The 11,438-nt window shown below is 40.5% G+C and overlaps 2 protein-coding genes and 1 long non-coding RNA gene across 3 annotated transcripts; 2 read left to right on the top strand and 1 right to left on the bottom strand.

The window, feature by feature from the left end:
- Positions 1-1,206: 1,206 nt before the first annotated feature.
- Positions 1,207-2,676, bottom strand: LOC120973596 (uncharacterized). Its single transcript, XR_012203305.1, has 3 exons — positions 2,349-2,676; positions 2,186-2,259; positions 1,207-1,458 (listed from the first exon to the last, which is right to left on the bottom strand). It is a non-coding gene; the product is annotated as an uncharacterized lncRNA (long non-coding RNA).
- Positions 2,677-2,876: 200 nt separating this feature from the next.
- On the top strand, positions 2,877-5,781 carry LOC109753474 (UPF0481 protein At3g47200). Its single transcript, XM_020312373.4, has 2 exons — positions 2,877-3,183; positions 3,844-5,781. Exon 2 carries the CDS (start codon positions 3,866-3,868, stop codon positions 5,504-5,506), a length of 1,641 nt encoding a protein of 546 aa, XP_020167962.1. The 5' UTR covers positions 2,877-3,183; positions 3,844-3,865; the 3' UTR covers positions 5,507-5,781.
- A 2,447-nt stretch (positions 5,782-8,228) lies between these two features.
- LOC109753445 (uncharacterized) lies at positions 8,229-11,438 on the top strand. The gene is made up of 7 exons (XM_020312344.4): positions 8,229-8,604; positions 9,354-9,420; positions 9,927-9,973; positions 10,287-10,374; positions 10,611-10,744; positions 10,821-10,919; positions 11,015-11,438. The coding sequence occupies exons 1-7, from the start codon at positions 8,383-8,385 to the stop codon at positions 11,087-11,089; spliced, it is 732 nt and encodes a 243-aa protein (XP_020167933.1). The 5' UTR covers positions 8,229-8,382; the 3' UTR covers positions 11,090-11,438.

The raw sequence follows: 11,438 nt of genomic DNA, 5'->3' as shown, positions 1-11,438 counted from the left end.
CACGGATTGATAAAACTTAGGTCATCCACTTGAGGGAAATTTGCTACTGTCCTACAAAACTATGCACTTGGAGGCCCAACAACGTCTACAAGGATAAAGTTGCGTAGTGGACATCAATTTTCATCCGATTGTCGCACCTCACCACACCTCGAGGGGATTGGTCAGTAGCACCGCCCAAGTAGCCTCGCACCGCCGCCACTACATCACCTCACCGTTGTAGCTGCAAAGACGATGACCGCCAAAAGACCGCACAACTGAGAGAAACGCAGCTCAACCAACACCTCTAACCTGGCAAAAAACAGCAGCCACCAACACGTCCGATAAGGGCCAAAAGACCGCACATTTTTTATAATCGTTAAAATGTGATTATTAAAAGATAGGTCCATGATTTGTATAGGTACCAATTTTACTAGTACCAAGCAAAATGCCCCCTTTTAGAAGTTTTTATGGTTGCAAACACAGAAACAAACGGAGACCACTAGGCATCAGACTACTGATGCTTCGCATCTATCAGACCAGTCGACAGCCATTGGATCAGATGCATGCTGGTCGTCCGATTAGCTAGTAAACTTCCACGCATGATTGACAGATTGTAGCGTTAATTGACTGGTGCATCGCACCTGCTATGCGTGCATCGGCCCGGCGGTATTTTTTTCCGGGGATGGGCCTCGTCGTAGTTAGTTTCCAGTAATTATTGTTAGGATTTGTTTCCTGCTACCGAAAATTATGCTTCCGAGAATTATGCTAATTATGGTTATGATCTGTTTCCTGCTTCCGAGAATTGTGCTTCTGAGGATTGCTGCCGAAATTAATTTGTTATCCATATTTAGCAAGAGATAATGTGCATCTTTTTCCGAGAATTGTGCTCCCAAAAATAATTTTTTATCCATATTTATAGGAGATAATGTGCATCTTTGCCATGGAAACATTCCTTTTAACTGTTGGAAGCACACGGGAGATAATGTGCATCTAGTACACTGCCTGTGTTTTCCTAGACGCATTTTTATGCAAAGATGACATTACTTTTGTGCCATGGAAACATTCCAAACTGATGGGTGCATATGCTTCGTGGTGCATCAGAAAAATATTGTTCAATGGAAGGATTTAATCTATGTTATATTTTTTGGAGATGAAAACAAAATTTTCGTGTAAAGGAAGCATTTTTCTTGTATAATGGAAACATTTGCTTCACAAAGAAATCATCAGTAAGCACAACAAGAATGATTAAGCCTCGAATTTGTTTGATATGGTAAGCAGAAAATATTACAATTCTCTTTGCAATTAAACAGAAGCCTATTACAGCAATACTTTTCACAAGCTGGTCATGGACAACTGTTGTTCCAGTACAACAGACAACTTAGAACAGTGACTCATTTGTCTCAGTTATAGCACATTCAACGTCATTGCATCCCATCTTGCGGACAACAAAGAAGCTCATTTGGAATCTGGTGGATGTGTCTGTACATTAGAAGCATTCAGTGAGAAAGAAGAAAGCACACACTGATAGTTGTTGATACAATAAAATGTGCAAAAATAGATGTACAATAAAATTTTACGAATAGAAACAACACCGGCAATCGTTGAAGCACATATTTCTGCTAATGGTTCCATCAGGCAGTGGTTGAAGCACATATTTCTGCTAATGGTTCCATGAAAATAATTTTACGATAAAATAAGCATGCACTTACAATGCTTAAAGCAAAATTCGCTATACCATAGAGATATATGTAAGAAATAGAAGTAGGAAGCATCGGCTTCATTATATCGAAACATATATTAAGCACAATCTAAGCATGGATTTTTTTTAATTGCTAGCATGATTGGATGAGGAAAAGTTGTGCTTCGCAAATAAGTTAAGAGCATACAATTGACTAGATAATATTAAAATAGTATGTGTCAATATAACTGGAAACATGTATAAGAATAAATTGTTTCCAATGCAAAAAAAAACCCTAATTTGTCAACCTAATTCTGGACTATTGATACAATCTATCTTGACTGAAGTACAATACTTCCAGAGCATGGATATTTGCGAGCATCAATTTCATGTTATCTAACATAAAACAAGAGTATAAAAAATGGAAGCATGGTTGAAATGCTGGAAACTCTAAAGAAGCAGAAGTATGCTACATTCATTCAAAAAAGCAAAAGGGGGTAGTGGTTACAGCAGGAAGAAGTGTGGAACCTGAGAAGCATGCTTGTATTGCCAATCCATACGCAAGTACAAGCACGTAGCGGATTTATAGGAAGCATCGATCTCTGTAGCAAAAACAAATCTTGTAAGCACAACACGTGTGGCCTAGTGGAAGCATATATACAAATCCAAAAGTGAATATTAGAATCCTTGCCGTAAAGATTAGGTGATTAGCAGTAGGGAGGGTAGTGGCAGAAATTGAACCATCATTATTCATGACCGAATGAGAGACGGAGTTGCAAAATCAGGTACAGATCGGCGAGCTGCTCACAAGAAGGCCATCATGGCCGCCTGAGGGAGGATATGCTACCGCTGCAGACAGATCGACAGCTCAGCCTTCCACAAGAAGCCCAGGGACGAAGGGGAGGTGAGCAGCTCATCCACGGCGTGGTGAAGAATGGCGAGGACTAATCGGGCGACGAATAAGGAAACGGCGGCGACGGGAGTGGAGGAAGGAAACGGGTGCGAGGATAATCTGCGGGATTTAGGGATCGTGAGGATTTCTCCGTTTATTATTGTTTTTGCGTGGAAGATGGGCTGTTCCAAATGATATCTGGACCGTGAGATCAAAAGTGAATCAACTGAGAAAAAGGGGTCTGACGATGAAGAGAATTCAGACGCCTGATATAAAGTGTTTCCCGAAACAAAAGGGCCTTAACCAGGCCAGCTTGGCCGGTGCTGATCGTTTTGCTTGACTCGACTCAGACCATTCTCTCTCTCTCAAAAAAAAAAAAAAAGGAGTCGACTCAGACCGAGACGCGCGCAGGGCATCGGGCGGGGCGACGCCTTGGGGCAGTCTTGCGCGGCGGGTGGAGGGCGACTCGGCCGGCCGGCGGCGCCGTCAGTCCGGCGTATGCTGCGGCGGTCGGGCGCTTAGGCAACGACGTTGCGGTAGTGCGCGTCGGCACTCGTTGCAGTATACAGGAGATCTGCCGTCTGCGGCCTGCGGGAAGGCCAAGACCATGCCCAACTCTGAAATCAAATCAAAGGTAAGACCGTAACAGATGTAATTTACTTATCAATTGAATGAAATTAGTTTAAATGTAATTGAAAATTGGCGTGAAATTAGTTGATTCTAAAATCATAGCAAAAGCACATGCAACACTCACACAGCATCTACGGAGCACACCCAGGTTCAATGGTCTTACACCCCATTTATTTCTCAAGAACATTACACTACACGCCCAAGAAATATTTGTTGTCCTAAGCAATGGCGTCATCCCAGGACACATATAGTCCTGCTGCATTGAGTACATCTATAGAAATAATCCTCCTAGAAACTTTGATTTTGCAAAGGACAAAGAGGAAGAAAAAACATGCCACGCTTCTGCATTGCAAAAAGTTGTCTTGGCTTCATTTGGGTCAAGTTGTACATGTTGAAACCACAATTGAGCCTACAAATAGAAGTTTTTGTATGTGCTGGAAAGGGCCGGGTGAGGTATAGAGGTAGCATTGACTTCTAGGCCGAGATTACTCTTGTTTCAGATAACAGTGATTTGGTTGGAGCCGTTCAGTTAGGCAGATTAGCAGCATACAATAACCATGTTCAACACGCCACTACACTATTGACTTTATGTATGTATGCCATTTACTTTTTTTTTCAACATTGTCATAACTGGTTTAGTTTGTCCTTGCATGTGCCTATGCAGCTGTGCTTAGTGCAAAACAGAAATGACCGAAGCGGAAGACATTATGTCTGATGTCGAGATAGATGAACTATATCACTCAATGAAGGATGAACTGCAGAACTGTTTCTCAACTGATATTCCTTATGACAGTGGATCTGGATTCTGCTTGATACCAAGAATACACGAGCACATCCGTGCGATAGATAGATATTCTTATGAACCAATAATTTTGTCAATCGGTCCCTATCACAATGGATCTCCAGCACTTTCTTCTACGGAGAGAGAAAAATGGAACCGCTTGGACTATGTCCTTAAGTTAAACTGTGAGAAGGGTCTGAAAGATTACTTGACCGTCATAAACAGACTAGAGAAAAGAACAAGGATGTGCTATTCTGGAGATATTAAAATGAGTAAAAAGGATTTTTTGCAGACTCTCTTGCTTGATGGATGTTTCGTGCTTGTTTCACTTGGGAAATTTAATGAATTTATAAGGCCTGAACTCCACAGTAGTATGCCTAGTTCATCACATGCCGAAGTACACGAGGAAGATTTGATTTCTGGGCATTCAAAAGTGACAGGGATAAATGAGATTCAAGAAATAAACACGAGGAAGCTGAATGCCACGAAGAGCACTGTAATTGAACAAGACATCGTGCCTCACAATCATTCTAGGGAAGAAAACTCAGTGCTTGAGATTGAGTTATGCCCGGAGATCAGTGGCCATAAAACAGGGCAATGCCTTTACCCGGACAACGCTCAGCAGATTGGGCAGTGGTATGATGTCTATGTCTTACATGACCTATTCCTGCTTTTCATAGTCGAGGCAATATATGAGGTAGCTATTTCTAACAAGATGGCGCCGGCTGCTTCATGCAAATCAAGTTTTGCTCGTTATATAGAAAGGTATGTGTCATTCTATCCAACAGCAATACGAGAGTCCACTCGCCCAAAAGATTTCGATCATTTGCTGCACTTGTGTCATATCTACTTCAGACCTAGTTCTAATCAGGATGAGCACGATGGCCATACATCGCAACACTATATTCACCAGTTCCTTCAAATGGGGCGAAATTACCTCAGCTATTTAGGTTCCTCGCAGCATCACTATTTCCCAAACCGATGGCGCCGAGCAACACAGTATCATGAAGCTGGCATCCAGTTTAGGATGAGAATGTATTCTGAGCATAACCCCCATTCCCTCTTGGATATAAAGCTCAGAGACGGTATCCTGGAAATCCCATTCTTGTTTGTGGATGAAGAAACTATCGTCTTCTTCAGAAACTTGATAGCACTGGAGCAAACATGTCCGCAAGTTGGAAATTATGTCACGGCTTACACTGTTTTCATGGCCAAGCTGATGAGCATGCCCGATGATGTTGCGCTGCTGGCTCGAAAGGGGGTCATTGCCCACCATATGCGTACTGACAGAGATGTATCACAGCTCTTTACCAGGCTGACAAAAGGTGTTGTCTTCGATTTCTACGGGAACTATTACCTTAACCACCTGTGCTTAGCCCTGGAGGTATATTATCAGAACCGTCTGCACAGGTGGGTCGCATGGCTGAGGCACAACCATTTGAGCAATCCATGGCTGGTGGTCGCTGCGTTCGCTGGTGTTATTGTGCTTTTCTGCACCATTGCACAGACTGTCCTTACTGTCGAGTCTTATGTTAATCCCAAGTAATCACCTGGGCATAAATTGACTGTGGGATTCAGATTTATGTATGTCCACTTTAGTCCCAAAGAAAATAAACTATCACCATCTCTCCATACCATCTGCCATTTGTGTACCTGGAGATCGATCATACTATTACTCTGCCGGTTAGACTTGCAAATGCACGTGGACAGCCTCGCCGAGAACTGGCCAAGTTGGCATGTCATCTATCAAGCATGCCTGGGTGTGCTCAATAACCGTGATGATTTGCAATTACGACATTGATATGATATTATTCTGGGGTATTTGTGATTTCTTATTATTCCTCCTTTCAAAAGTATAATGTGTACATGTATATGTATGACCAAGTTTATATAGAAAAAAAAATCAACATCAACAATACCAAATAAATAAAATACGAGAAAATATTTCATGATGGATCTAATGATACTAATTTGGGATATCGATATTTTCTTCTAAGAACTTGATCAAACATATAAAAGTTTGACTTTTGGAAAAAACTTATATTTTGGAATAAATTATCTTTTATTACTTTTAAGAAAGCCAACATAAATCTATCTAATCATATAGTCATGTATGTTATGCGCAATAATTGGTCCACTATTATCTCTAGTGCCTTTTGCAAGACTGAGGCTCACATGATTTGTAAATAGTTATTTTTCTTCTGCTAAATTGATGTGTGAGTTTCTTGCTTTTGTTTTTTCCTGTGGGAATATCTAACTAGTTTTCACCCTGGGTTAACATGAGCTCATGTTCGTATGTTGCACATGAGTAAGCATGATCAGTGCGCGTCTCCACGTTGTTTGGAATGGAAGGTATCACTCTATCTAAAGATAATATTTTTCCCCTTTGGAAAATTTTATATTTTATCACTTTCTGAAAGAAGTGCAAGTTCATCATAATTCATGTCTTAATAAGTTTCTTCTTTACTGGAAGAAACTTATGTGTTTTGTACTTTTCCTTGTACAATAAAAGTCAAACATATGCAATGTTATTTGCCACACAAGTTGACCGATTCGTGCAGATTATTTGTTGCAATGGTGGTATGTAATGGAATTCTGGCACACATGTAGGCCTCATTCACGTTTCTCCATTTTATTTGGAGGTAGCATTGCATGCCTAATATCTACAACCTCTCTAACTTAAGTTACAGAGGGAGTATGTTTTACAGAGAATCTTACGCCATCCTTTTATGTTTAGTTCTGTTTTTCAAAAAACTTTGCTGGACAATTGCAATTTATTTTGCACATTTGATTCACACATTTTTTTTATAGATGTGCGTAATTTATTTTAGTTCTCACCAGCACATCTCTAGACAACCATTGCATAGATCATTTGTTTTCAGATTGTACAAATTATCGCAGTTACGTAAATGTCCTGAACTCCTGAAGAATATGCCAAAGATCATGAGTGCTGGGTACCCAGTTTTGGCGTTCCACGATCCTCTGTAAGTGGGACCTCAGCAATGATTCTCACATAGAACTTTCTATTGTGGTTCTCTGGCACGATACAAAGAAGATGGTTAATCATGGCAAAATTATGTAACATGATCTCAAACAAAATTACCAATTTATCTTCTAAACCAAGTATTCGGTATTTCCATGTATATTCTGACCGCAACATCTTGTCTAAGAGGCATCATATTAATTTTGAATATCAGAATGAAATGTTACAAATGGTTGTGTATTTTTAGTGTATTTGTGAAAGATTAGCAGGATGTTATGGTGTGTTTTGCGGCTTAAAACACCATTTTATTGTAGATGAACACCTTTTGTCCGTTCGATATATTGTGCTTGTTCTTTTAGTTATAGGGCCAGTTCTTTTCAGGATTGTGTGGCAGATTCTAGGCTTGCAGAATAACAATCCAAAAAGAGCTCGTACGACAATCTAATACTGCAGCAGCCAAAAATAATTGAACTGTAGCTTTTTGGGGATTTTGCACACAACTGATTCCTTGTACTTCCTCCTCTGTTCACTTTTATAAGATGTTTTAGACAATTCAGACATTGCCTAATACAGTTCAAAGCCAGTTGTCCAAAACGTCTTATAAAAACAAACGAAGGGAGTACAATTAATCATAAATTTTGAGTTTTGGAACTGTGGTTGTTGTTTTTTTAGAAGAAAAGGGCTCCCGCCCCGGTTGGTTGTTGGTTTATACTCCGTAGAATTTGTGGAATGAATATTCTGGTCAAAACATGAACAACTGGTAGAATTTCTCTCCCCTTCGCATCTCAAACCGTATCATTCTTAGTACAAATTGGTATTTAGTGATCTAAACGCTCTTATATTTTTTTCGAAGGGAATATAAATAAATAAACTAATTAAAATTAACTGCCCAGCATCTGCGTAGCACCTAGAGCTACACCATTTTCTTACGGACAATCCAGTGATACATGCAATAGTGGACAATTACGAGGCACTTATATATTAATTGGTAAATATTAATTTCAAAAGAAAAGGAATGAAAAATCTTCAGTTTCCTTTGTTATAAACATGTACTCCAAAATATTTCTTTACAGACTAGAGCACTTACAAAATACGTATGTGCTTGAGAATACGGCTAAACTGCCAACTTATCCAATTTTGATCAAATTCCAGTAGTAGCACAATTTCAAGTTTCGGATCGGAGAACAAACAAATACGCAAACATTGTTGTTGTAAAAGATCCCTCAGCTTCAACCAAATGATGAAGTCGCTTTACAATTCCGCGAACCGTCTAGAATTCCAACATCGAGCTCTCATTTCCTCGGAAAATAGATCAGGGGGAAAAAAAGTTAACCACACGAGGAGCCACACACGACTGTAACACATATAGGCGGCTCCCACCAACCACGGCGACGGCGGCAGCGGCCACGGAGGAGGGCAGCGGATCAGCGGCGCCGGCGATGGCGTCCGTAGCGGCGGTGGAGGGCGCGGCCGCGGCGCTCCGTTCGGTGCTGTCGCGCGCGCAGCAGGCGGCGGCGCGGGCGGGCCGCGCGCCGGAGTCGGTGCGCGTGGTGGCGGTGAGCAAGACGAAGCCCGTGGGCGTCATCCGCGGTGTGTACGACGCCGGCCACCGCTGCTTCGGCGAGAACTACGTCCAGGAGCTCATCGACAAGGCCCCCCAGGTTGTACCCCCAGCCAAGAGGCTCGAAATTTTTATCCCCCTTTCTGGCTGCGTGAATGAACTTCTGATTTGGAACGTGAATGGAGAACAAGTCGCTAAGTGATCTCATTCCAGAGTTATCACCCATGTACAGTTAGCATTTGGGCTGGGGGGTCAATAGGTGCTCATTATTCGTACGCCTTGTATACCGCAGATGAATTATGCCATGCCAGAAAATATTGGAATTGACGAGCAATAGGAATTTTTACCAACAGGTGAAACTGAATGTAGATATTCTATTGGTCATTCTGGTTAATGGAACCGGGGAGAGGCCTCCCTGTTCTTCTAAAAAAAATAAAATAACCATCTTTATAGGAGAATTTATAAGGGTTGAAATCCTACAAAATTCCTGTGATTCAAATAGGCCCTAAATATATGAAGACCATCTGAATGTCCATGTTCGCTTTGTTTGCTATCCTCTCTCGATGTTACGCAGGAATCTTGGTTCGCACCAGAGGGTACAAACATATCCTGTGTAGAGGTGGAACATCAGACATTACTTCATATAACCAACCAATATTCGAAGATTTGGCCATATTTTCCCAGCAATTGACAATTTTCCACTCTTAATGATTTCGGAAATGTTCCAAACAGTTAAATTGCTATACTTTCATGGTGCAGGGCTTGAACTATGTTTCATAGTCCGTAAAATCAGTGATCTAATTCTTTTCAGTCATTTAGTTGTCTGAGCAAGTGTTCTTCTTGTTGCAGCTTCCGGAGGATATTGAGTGGCACTTCATTGGGAACCTGCAGAGCAACAAAGCCAAAGCCCTGCTAGGTTAGTGTCTTCATTCTTGTTTGGATATTCTGGCAGACACAAGTCTTCTCAACTTTCGATTTTCAGTTGCTTAGGTTTGCCGCTCCTAAATAGTTATATATTACTCACACTACACTTATTTTTATCTTGCCCTGTATGATTTGTCCTAAATAAGGTTTTAGATAGCAAACATATGCAATAAATTAGGAGTATTTACACAATGTGGCTTGGTGTTGACAAATGCTTGAGTCTGGTGTCTTGGCTCAAGAGACGGTTAAGTACTAGTTACTTTATTCTAGAATAATTGGCTGGTTTGGTTTTGTATTGCGGTGTGCGAGCTCTGTCTGTAAACTGTTTCTCTTTTAATGAATGACAGAGCTCATGTTTCATCTATAAAAAATTAGAGACATTCCTCTTTTACTTAATATATATGTGTTCACCTCTGTACACAAGTTCATACCTGATATCTTCTCTGCTTTATTGCTCACTATTGAGCTAATTTTATTCTTCTTCTTCTTAACCTACAGCTGGTGTACCAAGTCTTGACATGGTTGAGAGCGTAGACGACGAGAAGGTATATGAACAATTTATGTTGTCTCGTGGTTTATTCGACTGCAGTTTTGTTCTAGTTTATGTTGTCTTCTTAAGGGTATATTTTTGCCTAGTCAAGAAAAAGTATGTTTCCAGGCTTAGCTTTATTCTTATCGTATTTTGCATAATAATATTTTATTGCGCCACTAGGCCTTGGAAATGTGTTGGCATCTTTCTGGGTTTTTTTCTCAAGAAAAATGCAAAGCTTGTCTCTCTCCATTCATCTTGTTGCAAGACCAGGTTCTCACCTGTGCATCTGTAACGAGGTTGATTCTAATATTTGTTTCTTTTTTCAGATCGCAAATCGTCTTGATCGGGTGGTAGCTGATTTGGGGAGAAGGCCTCTTAAGGTCTTGGTCCAAGTTAACACAAGTGGAGAAGAATGTGGGTACTCTAGTTCTCTTCTTTAATACAGTTGTGAACACGTTGGTTTGATACACAATTTCCCAATGTGAGAACCTGTGGTCTTTAGTTCTAAACACTGGTATGCAGCACATTGTTTGTAGCTACTGTTAGGTGTTCATTAGTAATGAGCTTTGCTAGATGACGGCATATTATACCTGTCTGAGCATTGCTAGATTGAAGATATGTGGTCCTCAGACCCTGTTACTATTTTGCAGCAAAATTTGGAGTAGATCCCTCAGGGTGTGTGGGATTAGCAAAACATGTCAAGTTGAGCTGCCCAAATCTTGTATTTTCTGGTTTGATGACAATTGGAATGCTTGATTACTCCTCAACTCCTGAGAATTTCAAGGTATATTCTGAAGCACAAATTTAATTGGACTGATATGCTTGATAGGGCTAATTTATGCTCCTTGCTGAATGCTTAGGCATTGACTAGTTGCCGGAAGGAAGTATGTGATGAACTCGGAATACCAGAAGAGCAGTGTGAGCTGTCAATGGGCATGTCTGCTGATTTTGAGCAGGCGGTAAGGAACACGTTACAAGAAGATAACTCAGAGATGTACAAACTGAATGATAATGCCTAATGATGTGTACTTTTATTTTGTGTGCGTTTATGCAGATTGAAATGGGCAGCACAAATGTCAGAGTTGGATCAACCATATTTGGTGCTAGAGAATACCCAAAGAAGAACTAGGACAATTACAGGGTTTTACTGTGAGACCGTGCATCTAACAGCTGAAGTATTGGTGGTAAATATGTATCTATTTCCACCGATATTTACCCTTTGATGTTCTACACATGTGCCATAAATAAATAAGGATATTGTTTTGTCACTGTGTCTCCTGCTGTTATAAAACATTCAGAGAGCACTAGAGTTCCAACTTCTATTATTGTTTCTACCTGATTCATCAGTAGCTTCCCTATATGTCCACATTAAAATCCCTTATGTTAGTCGATGTCAGCGATCAGTCAGAAATCCTGATATTGTATTGTTTGTAATGTTTCTTGGTATCCTATAAGTAATGAACATATCCTTTTATTTC

Source organism: Aegilops tauschii, chromosome 1 (assembly GCF_002575655.3).
Source record: "Aegilops tauschii subsp. strangulata cultivar AL8/78 chromosome 1, Aet v6.0, whole genome shotgun sequence".
In the NCBI taxonomy this organism is placed as follows: Eukaryota; Viridiplantae; Streptophyta; class Magnoliopsida; order Poales; family Poaceae; genus Aegilops; species Aegilops tauschii.
This window is presented reverse-complemented; position numbering and strand designations above follow the sequence as displayed.

Bases quoted from the DNA above. Each gene is read 5' to 3' on its own strand.
- LOC109753445 (XM_020312344.4), top strand. From the start codon at position 8,383: ATGGCGTCCGTAGCGGCGGTGGAGGGCGCGGCCGCGGCGCTCCGTTCG. The intron at 9,974-10,286 runs GTATATGAACAA...TTCTTTTTTCAG, and splicing joins AGAGCGTAGACGACGAGAAG to ATCGCAAATCGTCTTGATCG. The intron at 10,375-10,610 runs GTGGGTACTCTA...ACTATTTTGCAG, and splicing joins TAACACAAGTGGAGAAGAAT to CAAAATTTGGAGTAGATCCC.
- LOC109753474 (XM_020312373.4), top strand. From the start codon at position 3,866: ATGACCGAAGCGGAAGACATTATGTCTGATGTCGAGATAGATGAACTA.